Raw genomic sequence first — 16,934 nt, 5'->3', positions numbered from 1 at the left:
GATAAAAACAATTTAATAATAAAGAAACTAACAACTAGGATTAATGTATTAAGCCAACACAGCAGCTAGTTTTTTGAAGTTTTTTTAATAGCAAGAGTACTTATATACCGCTTCACAGTCCTTTACAGCCCTCTCTAAGTGGTTTACAGAGTCAGCATATTTGCCTCCAACAATCTGGGTTCTCATTTTGCCAACCTCACAAGGATGGAAGACTAAGTCAACCTTGAGTCAGTCAGGATCGAACTGCTGAACTGCTGGCAGCTGGCAGTCAACAAAAATTAGCATGCAATACCCCTTTCTAACCACTGTGCCACCAGGGCTCTTTACGTGGTTTTTCTGGTCAAAAATCAAAATGGAAGCATTTGTGGATAACTGATCTGAGGAAGGATTTTGGGTGGCCACGCACTTGGGAATTCTAGCGTCCTTTTTTGCAGAACGGGGTGGACATTTAGCCAAACCCTTCAAAAGGGGGACTGCCATTGGAAGACCAGCTGCAGAAATTCATCCAGAAAGATAACCCAGCAACAACAAATATTGACTTGCACTTTGGAACTATTGACCATGCGGCTTCGTATCACCGAGCATCAGGACACTGTTGTGAAGTTAAAGGAAAATGGCAAACAGCTTCTTTGTTCCTGCCCTGGGTCTGCTGGGATGTCTCTTCCTTGCTGAGTGTGCAGGTCAGTCTATTTTACATCTGTTTAACAAACATCTGGATTTCTGTTTTGGCTTGGGCGAAGAGAAACACATTCTGCTTTTGATGAGGAATCAACAGCTCAAAGTGAGCTGCCTGTTAAGGAAGGGAGGGACGAGGGTGTACTTACAGGTAAAATTTCCATTGCTAAGCAAGACAATTCTTAAGTGAATCGCACCCACTTTTATGTCCTTTTTTTAACATGGTGAATTGCTGCAGTTAAGTGAATCACATAGTCACTAAGTGAATCTAGCTACTTCCATTGATGTTGCATGATATCTTCTCCATAGACACCTGCAAAAGGTATGATCACTAGCTTCTGTTTTTGTATAAAATAGAACTTCTAAAGAAATGTGGGAGAATAGAATAGAATAGAATAGAATAGAATAGAATAGAATAGAATAGAATAACAGAGTTGGAAGGGACCTTGGAGGTCTACTGGTCCAACCCCCTCCTTAGGCAGGAAACCCTATACCATTTCAGACAAATGGTCATCCAGTCTCTTCTTAAAAACTTCCAGTGTTTAACATTCACAACTTCTGGAGGCAAGTTGTTCCACTGATTAATTGTTCTAGCTGTCAGGAAATTCCTCCTTAGTTCTAGGTTGCTTCTCTCCTTGATTACTTTCCATCCATTGCTTCTTGTGGTTAGATCAATACGGGACAAATAAGCCAACTTTCTCATCTCGAAAAGTGGTTTATTTTTCCTGAAGTTAAATGGCCCTTCGCTCTATGCTGTAGAAAATTGGTTGATATTCATTTGTTTTTAAATTGCAATGCCAAGGGAAAACATTAGCTCTGAGGACCTCTTTAGAGCTTGCCCAGGCCAGTAACAGCAAAGGGCAATAAATATAATTATTTCAGCATTGAATTACGAACTCCAGTAGATATTTAACACAGCTTGGGATATTTTGCAGGATGAACACGTCAACAATGTTTGCTTCTGCATCATCTGACTCTTTGATTCCTCTTACTGACATTTTGCATCTACTTTTAGGATGATAGAATATAATCAACATGCTTGAATGTTGTTCCATGGGTTTCTGAATATCCTCTTTTGTTAATTTTAAGATGCTCTCATAGTGAGATAACAAAAAAGACAACTACTAGCATTAATCATTAATCATTAAGATGATTAATTAGAAAAGAAGCTTCATATTGATGGTTACTTGTAGAAATACTAGAAAAATGGTTATATTCAATTGTTATCTATTAAAATACTAAGAAATGTACTAACTTAAGGTTGATAAAAGAGAATATTACTGGGAGAAAATCAAGGAAAGCGACTATGTGGATTACGGAATTATAGAAACTAATTGTTATTCATATATATATGTGTAGGTCTTTGGTTATTCGGGTTTTCTCCCACGTAAAATTGGAAGTGTCTTGGCAACGTTTCGACGAAGTGTTCGTCGAAGTCTTTGTCGAAACGTCGCCAAGACACTTCCAATTTTACGTGGGAGAAAACCCGAATAACTAAAGACCTACATTCAAACACCCGCGAAAACCTCAGAAAACACACACACACACACACACATACACACACACACACACACACACACACACACATATATATATATATATGTGTGTGTGTGTGTGTGTGTGTGTGTGTGTGTGTGTGTGTGTATAAAGACAACTACGAGCAGCCCCCAATCAAATGTCGGTGTTTGTAGGGACCACTGTTTTCATTCAGGAAGTTCAGCCTTTGCCTGTCTGTCTACCTTATCTTGTACAAAGAAGTCACAGGTCACAACCAGAAGCTTAATTATTAATCTTATTGTGGGGAACGGATTATTAGCTTTGGGTCCAGCATTCAGAGGGCTTCTCATACCAAATGCTGCATTCTTCTGATAAACATAGCAGACAGACCTTGGAGAGGATGAATACTTTTTTTACACCCCAAATATTGTAACAGGGTAGTATAAATACAAAAGGATTAGCTGCGACATCCCTAGGGTCACGTGATTTATATTTGGATGCTTGACAACTGACCCACGTTTATGACGGTCGCAGTGTCCCGGGATCACGTGATCCCCTTTTGCAACCTTCTGACAAGCAAAGTCAGTGAGGAAACCAAATTCGCTTAATGACCGTGTTACTAATTTAAGAAGTGCAGCAATTCACTTAATAAATGTGGCGAGAAGAGTCGTAAAATGGGGCAAAACAAAACTTCTCACTTAGAAGCATAAATTTTGGTCTCAATTGTTGCTGTAAGTTGAGGTGTTCCCATACGCAGAGGAACACTTCAGAAAAGCAATCTGATTTGATCAAATTGCTTTCTGTGTTGTTCTTAAAAAACCTTTAAGGCAGTGAACTAATGTCAACTCCTTGTAACTTTGTTGATGTTGTTCAGTTGCTAAATTGTGCCTGATTCTTCTCAAACCCATGGACCATAGCAGCACACCCACATCCTCCCCCACATCCTCCACTGCATCGCAGAGTTTGCCCAAATTCATGTTCATTGCATCAATGACACTATCTAGCCATCTCATCCTCTGTCATCTCCATCTCCTTTGTATGTTCCCTTGTAATGTGTCGCGCCAAAAATATGAGTAAATTGGTGGGTGAACTGGGATTGGAGGAAGACATGTACCTGTGTGCTATGGATACTACACTATACTTCTGTGTCAGAAGCACTGAAGTGCTTCTATAGTAAAAGGATCAGCTGGTGATATCTCCATTGCCCAGGGAATGCCCAGTTGGGGGCTCCTTTCATGTCCCCATTAAGTTGCCCAACGAAATGGTACCCATCTTTCTGTTCAACGTTGCCCACTTTCAAACTGCTGGGTCAGCAGGAGCTGAAGCGAGTGACGGGAGCTCACCCTGCCTATGTGGCAGTAACTGGGTCTCAAACATGAGCCTACAGATCATCAGCCCAGCATCCTAACCACACAAGCCACCACATTCCTGTATGATGGATCAAGTGGTGATGTAATGGCTGAAACATACAAGTGGCAACTGGTATTTTCCAGACAAGAGAGACAGTGGCCCATGATCATTTAACTTGGAAAGGTGGGAGAAAACAGCTCAGAGTGGAGTAGACGCCGGATCGTAAAGTGACATTAAACTTTGTTCTGCAATGCAGAGAGCGGCTCAGCGTTTACGATTAACACATCGTTCTTGTCTGCAACCCAGAGTTTAATTGAGCTAAGTTGTGTCTGTGGCTTGCTGCCAAAGCAGCCTGTTCCTGAATAACAAATTAATGGTTTGGAAAGCTGAGGTTTACTGCTCTGGTATCAAACTTGAATATTTGGATGCTGGATTATAGATAGTCCTCGATTCATAACTGGTTGCTCAAAGTTATGACAGACTTTCCTGACAGTTAGAACAATTAACCAGTGGAACAATCTGCCTCCAGAAGTTGTGAATGCTCCAATATTGGAAGTCTTCAAGAAGAGATTGGACAACCATTTGTCTGAAATGGTATAGGGTTTCCTGCCTGAGCAGGGGGTTGGACTAGATGACCTCTAAGGTCCCTTCCAACTCTATTCTATTCTGTTCTATTCTATTCTATTCTATTCTATTCTATTCTATTCTATTCTACTTCTCCAAAACTATATATGACCCCTTTTTCAAAGTTACGATGGCTACACCTCCTGCAATCATGTGATCACATTTAGATTGCTCGGCTTTATGACTGTTTGTAGTATCCTGACCAAAATTTATGATTTATTTATTTTGCTGGGGTTTTGGCCTTTACTTCCTATTTCTGGCAAAAAAAAAATCCATTGGGGGAAACTGATTCGCTTAATGGCTGCAGAACCTGCCTAACGACTGATAGGAAAATGTCAAAAAAAAAAAAAGAGTCACGTTTGGTCACGTGATGCCTTGCCTTATGAGCACAATGACTTATAATTGTAATTCCAGGCTCAATTACAGTTGTAAATCGAGGACTAACTGTATAGCCTCATCCCAATCTCAGAATTGCTCAGGGCTGGATCCAAGTAGTATCTCTCTGGCTCACGCTGGCTTTCCTCTTCTTCTTCCTCCTTCGCATCCTGAAGTTTTTATAAATCAGGAAGAAGCCAGCACCGTTTTGCACCGATACAGGAGATTCAACACTGGGCGCCTTGAGGAGGTTCTCCAAGGAAACCTCGAACGAGAATGCATGGAAGAGCTATGCAACTACGAAGAAGCGAGAGAAATATTCGAAAACGATGAGAAAACTGTGAGTCGCCTGGCGGGAAATCTGAGATTTTGAGGAGGGGAGGGGGGGCCTTTAGGTCATAGGATTCATGGTTTCTTCAGAAAGACCACCACCCCCACTGTTAAATCCATAGAGGGTTTGTAATATTGATTTAGAAGTTAGAACATGCTCCAAGCTCAGAGGAATATCCTTGATCAGCCTGGAAAGTTACTTGCGCAAGAGACAATGGTCTGCTAAAGTAGCCCAGATCAGCACTGGATTTTGCAGAATGAGGTCCGTTAAACAAATGCTATTGTCTTCAAATAGGCTTTGTTTGTTTTTTTAAAACTACTTTATCAACCTTCTAATTTTGCTGGACATGAGAAGTGGCCACTGACTCTAATCTCAAAATTGTTGGCAATCTTTTTCCAGTAGCGTTTGGGATTCTATATTCTATTACTTCTCTGTTCTGATTTATTAAGCTATATCTTTACCTCAAGACTTCTCCCCTCCTTCCTTTCTCTCTTTCTCTCTGTTTCTCTCTCTCTCTATCTCTCTGTCTGTCTCTTCCTTCCTTCCTTCCTTCCTTCCTTCCTTCCTTCCTTCCTTCCTTCCTTCCTTCCTTCCTTCCTTCCTTCCTTCCTCCCTCCCTTCATCCTTCCTTCACCTCCCTCCCTCCCTTCCTTCATCCTTCCTTTTCTTTCTCCCCCTCCCTCCTTCCCTTCCTTCCTTCCTTCCTTCCTTCCTTCCTTCCTTCCTTCCTTCCTTCCTCCCTCCCTCCCCCTCCCTCCCTCCCTCCCTCCCTCTTTCTTTCTTTCTTTCTTTCTTTCTTTCTTTCTTTCTTTCTTTCTTTCTTTCTTTCTTTCTTTCTTTCCTGTGTTCTGGAGGTTTTGTGTGAATGGACCATCCGGTTTTCTATCTCTGACTAGATGTGCACCAGGCTACATTGTTCTAAGGGTAAAAGCCGTCTAATGTCTTTGGAATGAAGATGGAGACCGCTTCTTTCTAAAGTGCACCATCAATGATTTGATTTGATTGACTTGCAGTATTTGTAAATCGTCCTTTTCAAAAGAACATCTCTGGATGATTACAGCAAGGAAGCAATAAAAATTATGAACTCACAAAGAACCCTGTGGAGTATAGAAATTTTAAAAAATGTTGTCACCATCGTCTATTAAAAATAAACCCTATATTTAAAAGCCTTTGAATCCCACATTTCTGCTTTCTTTGCAGATGACATTTTGGACAGTCTACATGGGTAAGTGATTTCTTTTTCCCCCTTTTCATTTTAGTGGTATGATGGAGCTCATAGTTCAAAATAAAAATATTTCTGTTCCAGTCAGAAGAGAATAGACAGTCTTATTGATTAATTGACAGGATCACTGAAAAGCGATGAATAAAATAAGAATGGAGTCAACCACTCTGCGTTCATTGTCCATTCTCTTTTCCAAAGACGGAGATCAATGCGACCCCAACCCCTGCAAGAATGGAGGACGTTGCAAAGACGACACAAATGACTACGTCTGTTGGTGTCCAGGTGGTTTTGAAGGAAAGAGCTGTGAACTTGGTACATTGAGACCTTACTCTTATTCTTTTATTATGACTCAATGGAGGGTTTCCCCCCCCCCTTTTCCTTTTCAGCAAATGGCAAAACTATCTGGGGTCCTAAAATTAGGTGAGAGATTAGAAGGACATCCCAGGATTGAGGTCAAAAGAAAAAAAAAGGGGGAGAAAAACCATAGAGACCAAAACAGGCGACCTCTCTTGCTACCAGAGTTGAACCCAATTTGAAGACTTTATCTTCATAAAGTCTACATATTTTATGGATATTAAATACCCTTCAATATGTCTGTGAGTATCGCTGTGTTGCTGAGCTACAATTCCTGTTCTTTTATTTTTGACCATTTTAGAAATTGTAAGTTAGCAATATCAGGAGTGTCATTTGTTGTGTGTCTTTGCTGCAACCCCTCCCATGCACATGTATGTGTATGTATGTCAGTTCTGGGTCCATACAAACCTCAATATACTCATGTTTTCTCTCTCAGGCAGTTGGGAAATAAGCTTTAGATTAAGATTCTTTCAATCTGTCCATCGTGGTCTTTCAGATTCTTCTGTCTTCAGTTTTTAAGCTTTGATTGATGGATTATGTGCCATCAAGTCATTTTTAGTGACTATTGAGATCAATTTTATCCATGAGGATCTGTCCCCAACTTGGTCCTTCAGATCTTCCAACAGTGCACTCATCACCATTGTAACTAAGTCCATCCACTTTGCTGCTCGTCTTCTTTTCCACCTTCCCCAGCATTACAGCCTTCTCTAGGAAGTTGGTTCTTTGAATCACGCGTCCAAAGTACTTAAGAGGAATATCTGATCGCGTCCAAAGTACTTAAGAGGAATATCTGATTTCCTCCAATATAGATGCTACCTGCAAAACCAAAAATGGAGGATGCAAACAGTTTTGCAAGGACAACGAAGCTGGAAGAGCAGTTTGCTCCTGTGCCGCAGGATACAGACTGAAGGAAGACATGAAAACCTGTGAACCAACAGGTAGGGCGACTGTCTAGAAAGCAATACAAAAACTGCAATAAATGCAAAAATTACCCAGAACAGCATCTTCATGGTGGGTCAAGCTAAAGGCCTTCTTAATTCAATGTTTTGTTTCTCAATGCGGCCAACCAGATATTTCCTGGTGGTTTAACGCGGTGTTTCTCAGCTTTAGCACCCTTAAGATGTGGGGACTTCAGCTCCCAGAATTCCCTAGCCAGCATCTCTGGATTTCAACTCCCAGAATTCCCCAGCCAGCATCTTAAAGGTGCTGAGGTTGAGAAACACTAGTTTAATGGAAGTTTCCAAAGTCCTTTTGGTTCTACCCTGTGGTGGACAGGAAAAAATATTTATTCAATCTGACACCCAGTACTCTGAGACAGGAATAGGGTTTCCTCTGGCAGTGTGTTTTTATGTCTGAATCCCAAACAATCAGGGATCCATGCCTGACACCGATTGATCTAATACAGATTGGCTGAGAAAAAAAAATTGCTGGAAGACAAACAACTGATCTTCAACCTTAAGTTCAGAGGAGGAAGATGAAAGATAAGCAACTCTTGAGCATTGGAGTAGCTATTTTCTTATTTGTGTTGTTGAACTCTTAAGAATTGTAACAGATCTCCTTACCAACCTATGAAAATCTTCTTGGAATCTAATAGTTGATCTTGCTCTATCTTTGGTTCAGAAGAAGATTTTCAAAAGCCCAGTTTTTCTTGGGCTCAAACAACCAGTCGCTGATGAATACCTTTACTTAACAACTTTATGGACTTCTACTTATGTTACAAGAATCTCCCCAGACTACTAGGAATGACCAGATAAGGTTTCATGAGTCTTGGGGGAGAACAGGCTTATGCTGCTTGTGGCTGCCCAAAGATTCCAAACTAGGACCTCGCTTGACTCCTCCTTCCAGCCTGAGTGGCAGTTTCCCAACAGTTTTCCAACTGTTTCCTCCCTCCCTGTGGTGTCTTCCTCAGTGCCCTTTCCCTGTGGAATGATCCAAGCTCCAGAAGCTAAGAGTAAATTCACTCGTGCCCATCCATCAAACTCATTTGATCACTGGATCGTCTCAAGCAATGCCACTGATGACGGGGAAGAAGGCTACAACCACACTCAGGTTTCCTTTCATTTGGCATCCAATATACGAGTGGTTGGCGGCATGGATAGCAAGAAAGGAGAGGTTCCCTGGCAGGTAGGCCATTGAGATGTGTCCACAATTGTGTCAAGACTGATTCACCCTTTCACTTTCATTTTTTCCTTCACTCACAGCTTGACACAAAAGGAAGGGGTGGCGGAATGCAAAGATGAGTGGAGGGTATCTAGGCAACCGAGGCATCTCTGGAAGTTTTCAAGGACACCGAGTGTGGCTAGCTGTTTTCGCATAACAAAATGAACAGAAGTGATTGGTAGACATAATGGACTGTGGATGGCTCAGAGGGAAAAGGGGAAAATAACTATGCTTCCGTTTGCATGGGAAATCCAGAGCTGGTTTCGCTTCTTCTGTGCCAATGTAGTTTTTCAGTAAAGCATTATACTCTTGGTAAAAAATATGTCCCAGGAGTTTCTTTTTCTGGAAATGCCAACTGACAGTTGACAAATTGCTCCAGAATTGCCGCTCTCCATCAGAGCCATTGCAGAGAAATGATACTAAATGATAGTTAGCCCTCACTTAGTGACAATGTGGACCAGCAATTCAGTCACTGAGTGAAACCATCACTAAGTGAAACTGTGAATGTGCTTCTGACCTTACTTCAGTTTTCCTTTGCTTCACAGATCTCAGAAGATTGTAAAAGGAAGGAGTGGTTGTAACATCACTATAGGAACTGTAAAAAGTCCAGACTTTAAGCAGTCCAGTCGCTAAACAAGGACTATCCTTAGTTTAATAAAGCCATCTACTGGGCCAAGGATTAGACATCAGACTTCACTCAGGGTCTGAGCAACCCAGAATAAAATGGCATGATTTCTTGAATGTTTTGAGAAACGCACTTTGTTAATTAGGATTTGAAGCAACAGCTGGAGAGCTCCTAAACACAGCCACCCTCTACAGGGCCAAAATTGCTCTCCGTACAGACATATACGTATGATGTGCCCATGTGGGGATACAGAAACCATATATACTAGGGGTGTCCAATCTTGGCAACTTGAAGACTTGTGGATTTCAACTCCCAGAAGTCCTCATCTGGGAGTTGAAGTCCACAGGCCATAAAGTTGCCAAGGTTGGACACGCTTGCATATACTTTTCAGCAAACAAGTACTCTCCTTTGGATGTCAGCGGTTTAGCATTTCAGTTGCCTTTCCAGATTCGCAGGTTGTTAAAACATCTCATTGTTTTGTTCCATTGTTTTGATGTTTCTTTTGGAAAAATAAGACTCAGATATAAAGCAAGGTTTGACAAGCTGATCCATTTCGCTGCAGTTGGAAAGACAGAGCAAAGGATTTTAAACTTTCATTCAGTATCTTCAACTTCCTTTCTGGGTTCTTCCGGAGAATTTCCAGCTCCCTGTGCTGAAACTGACCAGATTGAATAATTATTTTATTTCTATTCATCAGTGTTCAGCCACTTCTTATTGCTTCTTCTGGACAAATGCACCAGGTTAATGCATGCAACTGTGTCCCCCCCCCCTCCAAATCATGCAATTCAAGAACCTGGTCAAATAAAAATAAAAATGAAAAAAATTGAATTAAAACACATCTCATCTTTATAGCCCCAAAGTCCTATGGAAATTCTACCAGAATCTTGCTGAGAGTTAACATAAATTATGCTTTGCCCAGTTAATTTCACTTTGGTGCCATCTAAAGGCAACTGTTCTCATTACTATTTTAAAAGAATTGAGACCCGTTTCCAAGAATATTTATTACTCATCGTAATATAATAAAGCACATTCTGATGGATTGGGAACAGGTTATGTTCTTTTTGTTCTTTCTGCAACATATTCATCCATGGCTTGAGTTATTTTATAGCATTTTACAACCCTCCCTGGAACGAAAAGGGATGCTGTAATAAAATTGCCTTGACTTTCATGTACTGTCCGCGGAGCTCTTTTATTAATGGGTTCAAAATCTGATTATTGTTGACAACACTGAAATGCTGATTAACCAAGGATATTTTGTGAATCGCCAGAAATGGCTTGGCTATCTATCTACAAGGCTTCAGAACAGTTCAGAGGCCGTTACAGAATGCTCAATAGTCAATATTTCCTTATAGTCAAGTTTCACACTCAATTCTTCCCAACTCAACTTCAAAGCCAACTACTGATGGCTTCATGGACACAGTTACATCATAATAACAATATGGAAGTTTTCTTCTGAGATACTTCCTAAATCTAGCTTACAGCTCCAGGACTTTCTGGTAACCAACCTCTCATCCAAATACTGGCCAGCCCTGTCCCTGCTTAGCTTCCAAACTTAGACAAGGTGTGTTAGGTACTGTCACCTGCTAAGATATTAATTTCCACTGCCCAAAATCCAGATTTCTAAAGGATCAGGCCATCATCAAGTAGAGTTTGGGCTCCTGTCTGTCTTTCATCATGTTCCACCAGATGCTTTCAGGAAGCCCACAGCCTAGAGAAATATGAGGTCACCTGAATTCATCACCAAGATTTTGACTTTTCCTTGCAATCATTGAATTACTCTGTTCTTAACCAACAGTACTTGACTTTGTATGTTTTTGTTCCCCTGTTCTCAGGTTTATTTGCTCAATTACGAAGGGAAAGGGTTCTGTGGAGGCACCATCATCAACGAAAAGTGGATTGTCACAGCAGCTCATTGCCTTGAGTTTCAGCCCCAAATGATTGTCGCAGGTAATCCATCAACTACCTGTTATGTTGAAATGCCCTTTTCCTGGCTATGTATTTACTTAGTGTGTCAGTGACTTGGTTTGTGATGAAATCCAAGAGGCTGCGGTGGAGGAAGAAATAGGCGGACGTAGCAGGCATAGTTAAGCATTAACACACACGAGGGGGAAAAAAATCTCTCCTTCAGGAATTTTGGGGTAACAATACGGAATTCCCCTTAAGTTCCTGGTTATATTATTTAGCTTTTAGCATCTAGTATGTTAAGAGATTTGCCTTTCCTGCTTTAATTATGTTAAATAATCTTTTTCTTCTTCCCCTCCTCTCGTCCTCCTCCTCTTCCTTTCTTTTTTCCTCCCTCCTCCTCCTCCTCCTCCTCCTCCTCCTCCTCCTCCTCCTCCTCCTCCTCCTCCTCCTCCTCCTCCTCCTCCTCTTCTTCTTCTTATTCTTCTTCTTCTTCTTCTTCTTCTTCTTCTTCTTCTTCTTCTTCTTCTTCTTCTTCTTCTTCTTCTTCTTCTTCTTTCTCCTCCTCCTCCTCCTCCTTCCTCTTTCCTCCTCCAGGTGAACACAATGTCTATGTTGTGGACAATACCGAACAATACCGCAATGTGGTTAGAGCAATCCCTCACCCTACCTACAATGTCACTAACAAGTACCACAATGACATTGCCCTCCTTGAGTTGGACAGACCTTTGGAGTTCAACCACTATGTCATCCCAATTTGCCTTGGAGACAAAGACTTCACCAACAACCTTCTTAAGTTTGGACTGGGCACCGTGAGTGGATGGGGGAAGTTGGCTTACCAAGGCAGGCAGGCGAGCATCCTTCAGGTGCTGCAAATCCGGTTTATTGATCGACCCACGTGTCTGAGGAGCAGCAGTTATCCCATCTTGCCGAATATGTTCTGTGCAGGTCACCCTTCTGAAGTCAAGGATACTTGCCAAGGGGACAGTGGGGGTCCATACACCACGGACATTGAACACATATGGTTTCTTACAGGGATCACCAGCTGGGGGGAGCAATGTGCAAAGAAGGATAAATATGGAATCTACACCAGAGTTTCCAGATACGTTAAGTGGATAAGACAGACCACCAAACCAACATAAATTAATCCAAAATCCAAGTAGAGTTCCTCTTCCTTTCTCAAGAATCATACAGTTATGGAGCAGGGTATTCACACAGGACTGTAACTGCTTCACAGAAATAGATTTGGAAAATTAAAATCATAGGACAATTGTATATAAGAATGGGAAAGCATCCTGTCTATCACACAGCGAAAAAAAATTGTAAGGGAAATACTATTTGTGTGAGCAAAGAAAAATCATGGCACAACAGCCCAAATACTTAATTTGGATCACTAAGTTTGAAATTCAGGAAGCGAGGCTGGGTGGTTTTTCATATGTTCCCTACCATTTTTTTTTTTTTTTAAAAAAAACAAGTGTTTCACAAGATTGCTAACAGAGCTAAATACAGTATTGAAAAGCACACGGGAAAATGAACAGGCCTATGCATTTCAATGCTACATTAGCTCTCAGTGCAATGATGATGCTTTGTGATGGAACACAATAAAACCAGCACTGAGTTGCAACATGAGAAAAAAGCACCTCTTTCTTCTGAATCCAGGAAGCCAACCCAAAATTCTCAGCACAAAATGAAAAGTCTTCAGATATATTTCTTTATTTAACAAGGTTCATAATTCTTTTTAAATATAGAGTTAGCTCGTTCTTACAATGACATTTACAGAATGCTTTAAATAATTGGACAGGAAAGACATAGTCCACAGCTCAGGATCACAGCTACATTTTACACCAGCCTATTTTTAAGAGGCCCTCAACGGTTTGTGCAAAGTTTTCAAAGTTTAGAAGTGCAATCCTAGACGCATTTACTCGGAAGTAAATCTCTGAGCGCAGCCTGAAATATTAGAGTCAGACTTGCTTACGTACGTAGATAAACCGAAGCATGTACAGTTTAGAACGTGGTAGACAAAAGTTAAAAAGATTGAACGGTGTTGTGCACGTGAGGACGAACACTTTTAAAAATGGCCTTTATTTGGATTATCCAGGCCTTCCAACTGTAATTAACTTATCCCCGTTTGAAAAGTGTTCTACTGTGATTTCAATGGTGGTTTATATACAAGGGGAAGGAAGGGTGTGAAAATGGCTTGTTTAGGAATTCTTACGAGGAATTCCCGCAGCAGCAGCATGATCTTCAGCAGACTAGGAAAGTGCTTATAAACGGAGATTAAGAGAAGAAAAATACAACAGCATTTTCAGAGGTCCAGATGGAAGCTGGGCTTCTTCAACAAAATTATATACCCCCCCCTCCGAAAACCAGATGCGAGACATAGAGGAGAACAGACCAATGGCCATTTATATTGACAGTGTTCTTTTTAGGCAGACCACTCACTGCCCTGAGTAGTTGTGAGTAGCCTGTCACAAGTTACCCTGTGATTAGAAATGCTTTGGGAAGTTAAATCTGTAACCACTGTCTGTAGATACCAAGTTACCTGAGCCTACAAAGAAAAATTAAAAAATCATGAAGGTGCACGGGTAAATAAAGGATGGAAACTCCCTTAAAAAAACAACAACTACTGTACAGTCCTTGCCCAAATACAAGTGCATTCTTAAAGAGCTGAAATATATAGTCTGACTACTAACAAGGATAATCTTAACACATATAGTGCAAAAGGTTCCTGGATTTAGTTATGGCACATATGTCCCCCCCTCCCCATTACCCTTAAAAATTACCCTGCAAACTTTGCGAGACCCTTGGCTTGGCCCATGTAGAAGAATCCACAGTGAGATGTCTACAGGCTGGATTTGCCAACTGACCAAGTCTTCAGACATAACCCATGGATGTCTGGTGCTTTAGACTCTTTATAGCAAAAACAGAAGGACATGATCTCAAAGTTCGTGCAAAACCTACTGAAGTTGGCTTGTTAGGGCAATTATTTCCTTGAGACCCACAAGATCTTAATCAAGGCCAGCTAATCCCAGCAAAGAGTGGCTGGAAAAACAGGAAGCACATCCTTCAGCCTTCCCCAAAGCCATGGAAGAGTCAAATGCCTTCTCAAAGGAAACTCAGGAGATGCTGTAGAGAGGAAGAGGAGGTCTCATCCTTGGGTCAAAAGCAATAAAGCTTTTCCAGAAGTAGGGGAAGGAAAGAAAATGAAAAGGAAGAGGAAAGAATGGCTCCCAATCATGGTCCCACTTGGTGAGGATGTGATGTTTTGATGATTAAAAAAGATAAAGTTTCTTTCAAGTTGAGGTCAACTCGTGATGCTTAAAAGGGATACGTCTGTAGAGTTTCCTCAAGAACATTGCCATCGTTTTCTTCCGGAAGGGTTTCCAACTTCCCCTCTAGCCTAGCCCCCTGATAGTCTCCCATCCAAGTACTAATCAGGCTTGATCCTGCTTAGCTTCTGAGGCCAGACCAGAACAGCCAAGTGCTGTCCTTTAGTTAGGATGACAGATGACGGAATAAGTCTAATTGCCCTCTTTGTCCCTTGTTACCATTCCAGGTCTCCACTGGAGTATTCACAAAAGGCTGGGCCTTAATACATTAAATTCAGGGAGAGCTTAACTTCCTCATCCTATTCTCGCCAGCGTCTAAAAAGCAATGGAGAGCAGCATTATACGTCAGAAGGCACGGAACCCAGAACGCATGGCTTCTTCTCATATCCCTAGCTAAGGGATGAATGAATCTAGAGGTGTGGTTGTTCAAAGCTACCAAAAAGGAAATCTTGACCTGCCTTTTTAGCAGAAAGACAGACAGGGATCTAACTTAAGGCTATTTGCACATGAGCTCGTAATGGAAAATCTTTAAAGTGCATAGGAAGTGCAACTGAATGCTTTGCAAGGCTACAGATCAATTTTTGGGAGCAATAATACCCTCCCTCTCCCCTCCCTCCCTCCTGCCCACCCCCCACCCCCACCCCGATACCTGCACAATTTTATCAAGTAATCCTGCAAAAAGTTGAAACTCAGATCTTCCCCCTCCAACTCCAGTGTAAATGAGAAAGCTTGATTTCTACTGATGCAGGCTTTCATGGTCAGTGTCAATCAAACCGTGATTAGCTTCTGGGCTAATTGGCCGTGGTCTAATGATGTGGTATCCTGACATTTTGCCAGCGACAGAGGCTGGCATTTTCAGAGGCAAAGGGATGTATTTCTTAGCAGCTCGCAGGCCCGACAAGCATCAATTGACTGAGCTCTTGTCATTGTAATGAGTTACTCTAATTGGACCTTGTCAGTTGTGAAAAGTCAGCTTCGGATGGGATGTATTGGGAGATTCTCCACCATCCAAGTCATGGTTGTCTTAAATCTGCTTTTCAAAAGGCAACTGGGCTTTCTGGGTTTTTGCCTTGAAAACATTTCGTTTCTAATCCAACTGAAGAAGCTTCTGGATGAGAAGCGAAACATTTTCAGGGGAAAACTCAAGAAAGACCAGTTGACTTTTGGAAAGCACCTTTGGGATATTCCTCATGGGTTCTTCATCCAGGTGGATTTGTAATTGGTCTGATTTGGAGATGTTTCAAAGGAGCTAATTTTTGACTGGCACTCTTTGGATGACACTAGAGAGGTTATCAGGAGAGTAGATTAGACCATGGCCTATTAACCTGGATGTTCACTCTTTGATTTGTTTGGCATCTGCTTGGAAAAGTCATGCTATAAATTAAACCTTTCTCAAAGGAAGTTTTCTCCCTACTGGAGTGACACTTCCTTTTATGTCTTCCATCTGAGGTGCTCCATACCAAGAATGGACAATGTGAACCCCAAGCATTGTGCAATCTAGTTCCCATCAGTAGTTGGATAAAATATTTTTGGTGGGGAAACAGAAGATGGTTTGGCAAGATTTGGCAAAATCAGGTGGTTTTTAGGACAATGTTTCTCAACCTTGGCAAGAATTCCCTAGCTGGGAGAATTGTGAGTATCTGATTGGTGCTGTTTGAATACTATTTTCAGGAAGCAGGGGGGGGGAACACTCAAATCTCCATATCAATGAAGAAGAAAAAACAGGAATCTTATATTACCTAACATGGAAGCCAATAAATGGCTTTGTACTCAGTCAAGAGTAGCAAATGATTGTGACATTGTGAAAAATTGAATAAGTGAAATAAATACTCTTAAGGATATAGAAATGATTTAAAATATTTTGAGCAATTAATGGTGGATGTTACTGGATAGCCCCACAGAATAACAGAGCCGGTCTCTTTCCATAACATCCAAGACTTGGTTTCTATCAGCCGCTATTCTTATGACCACATTCATTTTTTTTCCTTGTCAAAAACTGATAACTCGCTTTAGGAATATTTATGGCCATGACAACAATGGAGGTGATAAAACACAACATCTCCCCGCTTTTAAAAAATAAATAAATAAATAAAGCAGATTCAGCTTCTTTGCACAGGATCTTAGCAAACCATCTTCATTCCCAGTCTGAACAAGCAAGCATGCTTCTAATCCTCATAACTTACAGTCGAAAACATCATTCATGCATCCAGACTTGGCAAAAGGGAACAATTCTCATAGGCACATCTGCTACCCAGCAGCAAGTCAAGAGGTATGGCTTGCTTGGACTAGACATTATGTCCTCTCATTCAAGTAGGTTTCTTTTTCAAGTCTTGATCAGTTCAGTTGTTGTCCTCCAAATAAAATCATAAGAGAAGGAGGACGAGGAAGAAAGAGGAAGAAAGAGGAGGAAGAAGGGAGAGTGCAGAGTACATTAGAAAGGAAGAGTGTTTAGTACTACCACTAAGTGCTAATTTCTTGGAGTATATTAGG

General features: G+C 41.2%; 1 protein-coding gene across 1 annotated transcript; it reads left to right on the top strand.

Moving 5' to 3' along the window:
- The first annotated feature begins 530 nt into the window (after positions 1 to 530).
- Positions 531 to 12,751, top strand: F9 (coagulation factor IX). Its single transcript, XM_039354728.1, has 8 exons — positions 531 to 680; positions 4,698 to 4,861; positions 6,053 to 6,077; positions 6,273 to 6,386; positions 7,238 to 7,366; positions 8,338 to 8,552; positions 11,046 to 11,160; positions 11,713 to 12,751. Exons 1-8 carry the CDS (start codon positions 614 to 616, stop codon positions 12,255 to 12,257), a joined length of 1,374 nt encoding a protein of 457 aa, XP_039210662.1. The 5' UTR covers positions 531 to 613; the 3' UTR covers positions 12,258 to 12,751.
- Positions 12,752 to 16,934: the final 4,183 nt, after the last annotated feature.

Source organism: Crotalus tigris, unplaced genomic scaffold (assembly GCF_016545835.1).
Source record: "Crotalus tigris isolate CLP2741 ecotype Arizona unplaced genomic scaffold, ASM1654583v1 scf7180000018585.330925593:3314079, whole genome shotgun sequence".
NCBI classification, from domain to species: domain Eukaryota; kingdom Metazoa; phylum Chordata; class Lepidosauria; order Squamata; family Viperidae; genus Crotalus; species Crotalus tigris.
Note: the sequence above shows the minus strand (reverse complement) of the source record. Positions and strands in the feature narration are given on the sequence as shown.

Excerpts from the sequence above, each read along its gene's own strand:
- F9 (XM_039354728.1), top strand. The coding sequence starts at position 614 with ATGGCAAACAGCTTCTTTGTTCCTGCCCTGGGTCTGCTGGGATGTCTC. Across the intron at positions 8,553-11,045 it reads AAGGAGAGGTTCCCTGGCAG|GTTTATTTGCTCAATTACGA; the intron begins GTAGGCCATTGA and ends CCCTGTTCTCAG. Across the intron at positions 11,161-11,712 it reads GCCCCAAATGATTGTCGCAG|GTGAACACAATGTCTATGTT; the intron begins GTAATCCATCAA and ends TTCCTCCTCCAG.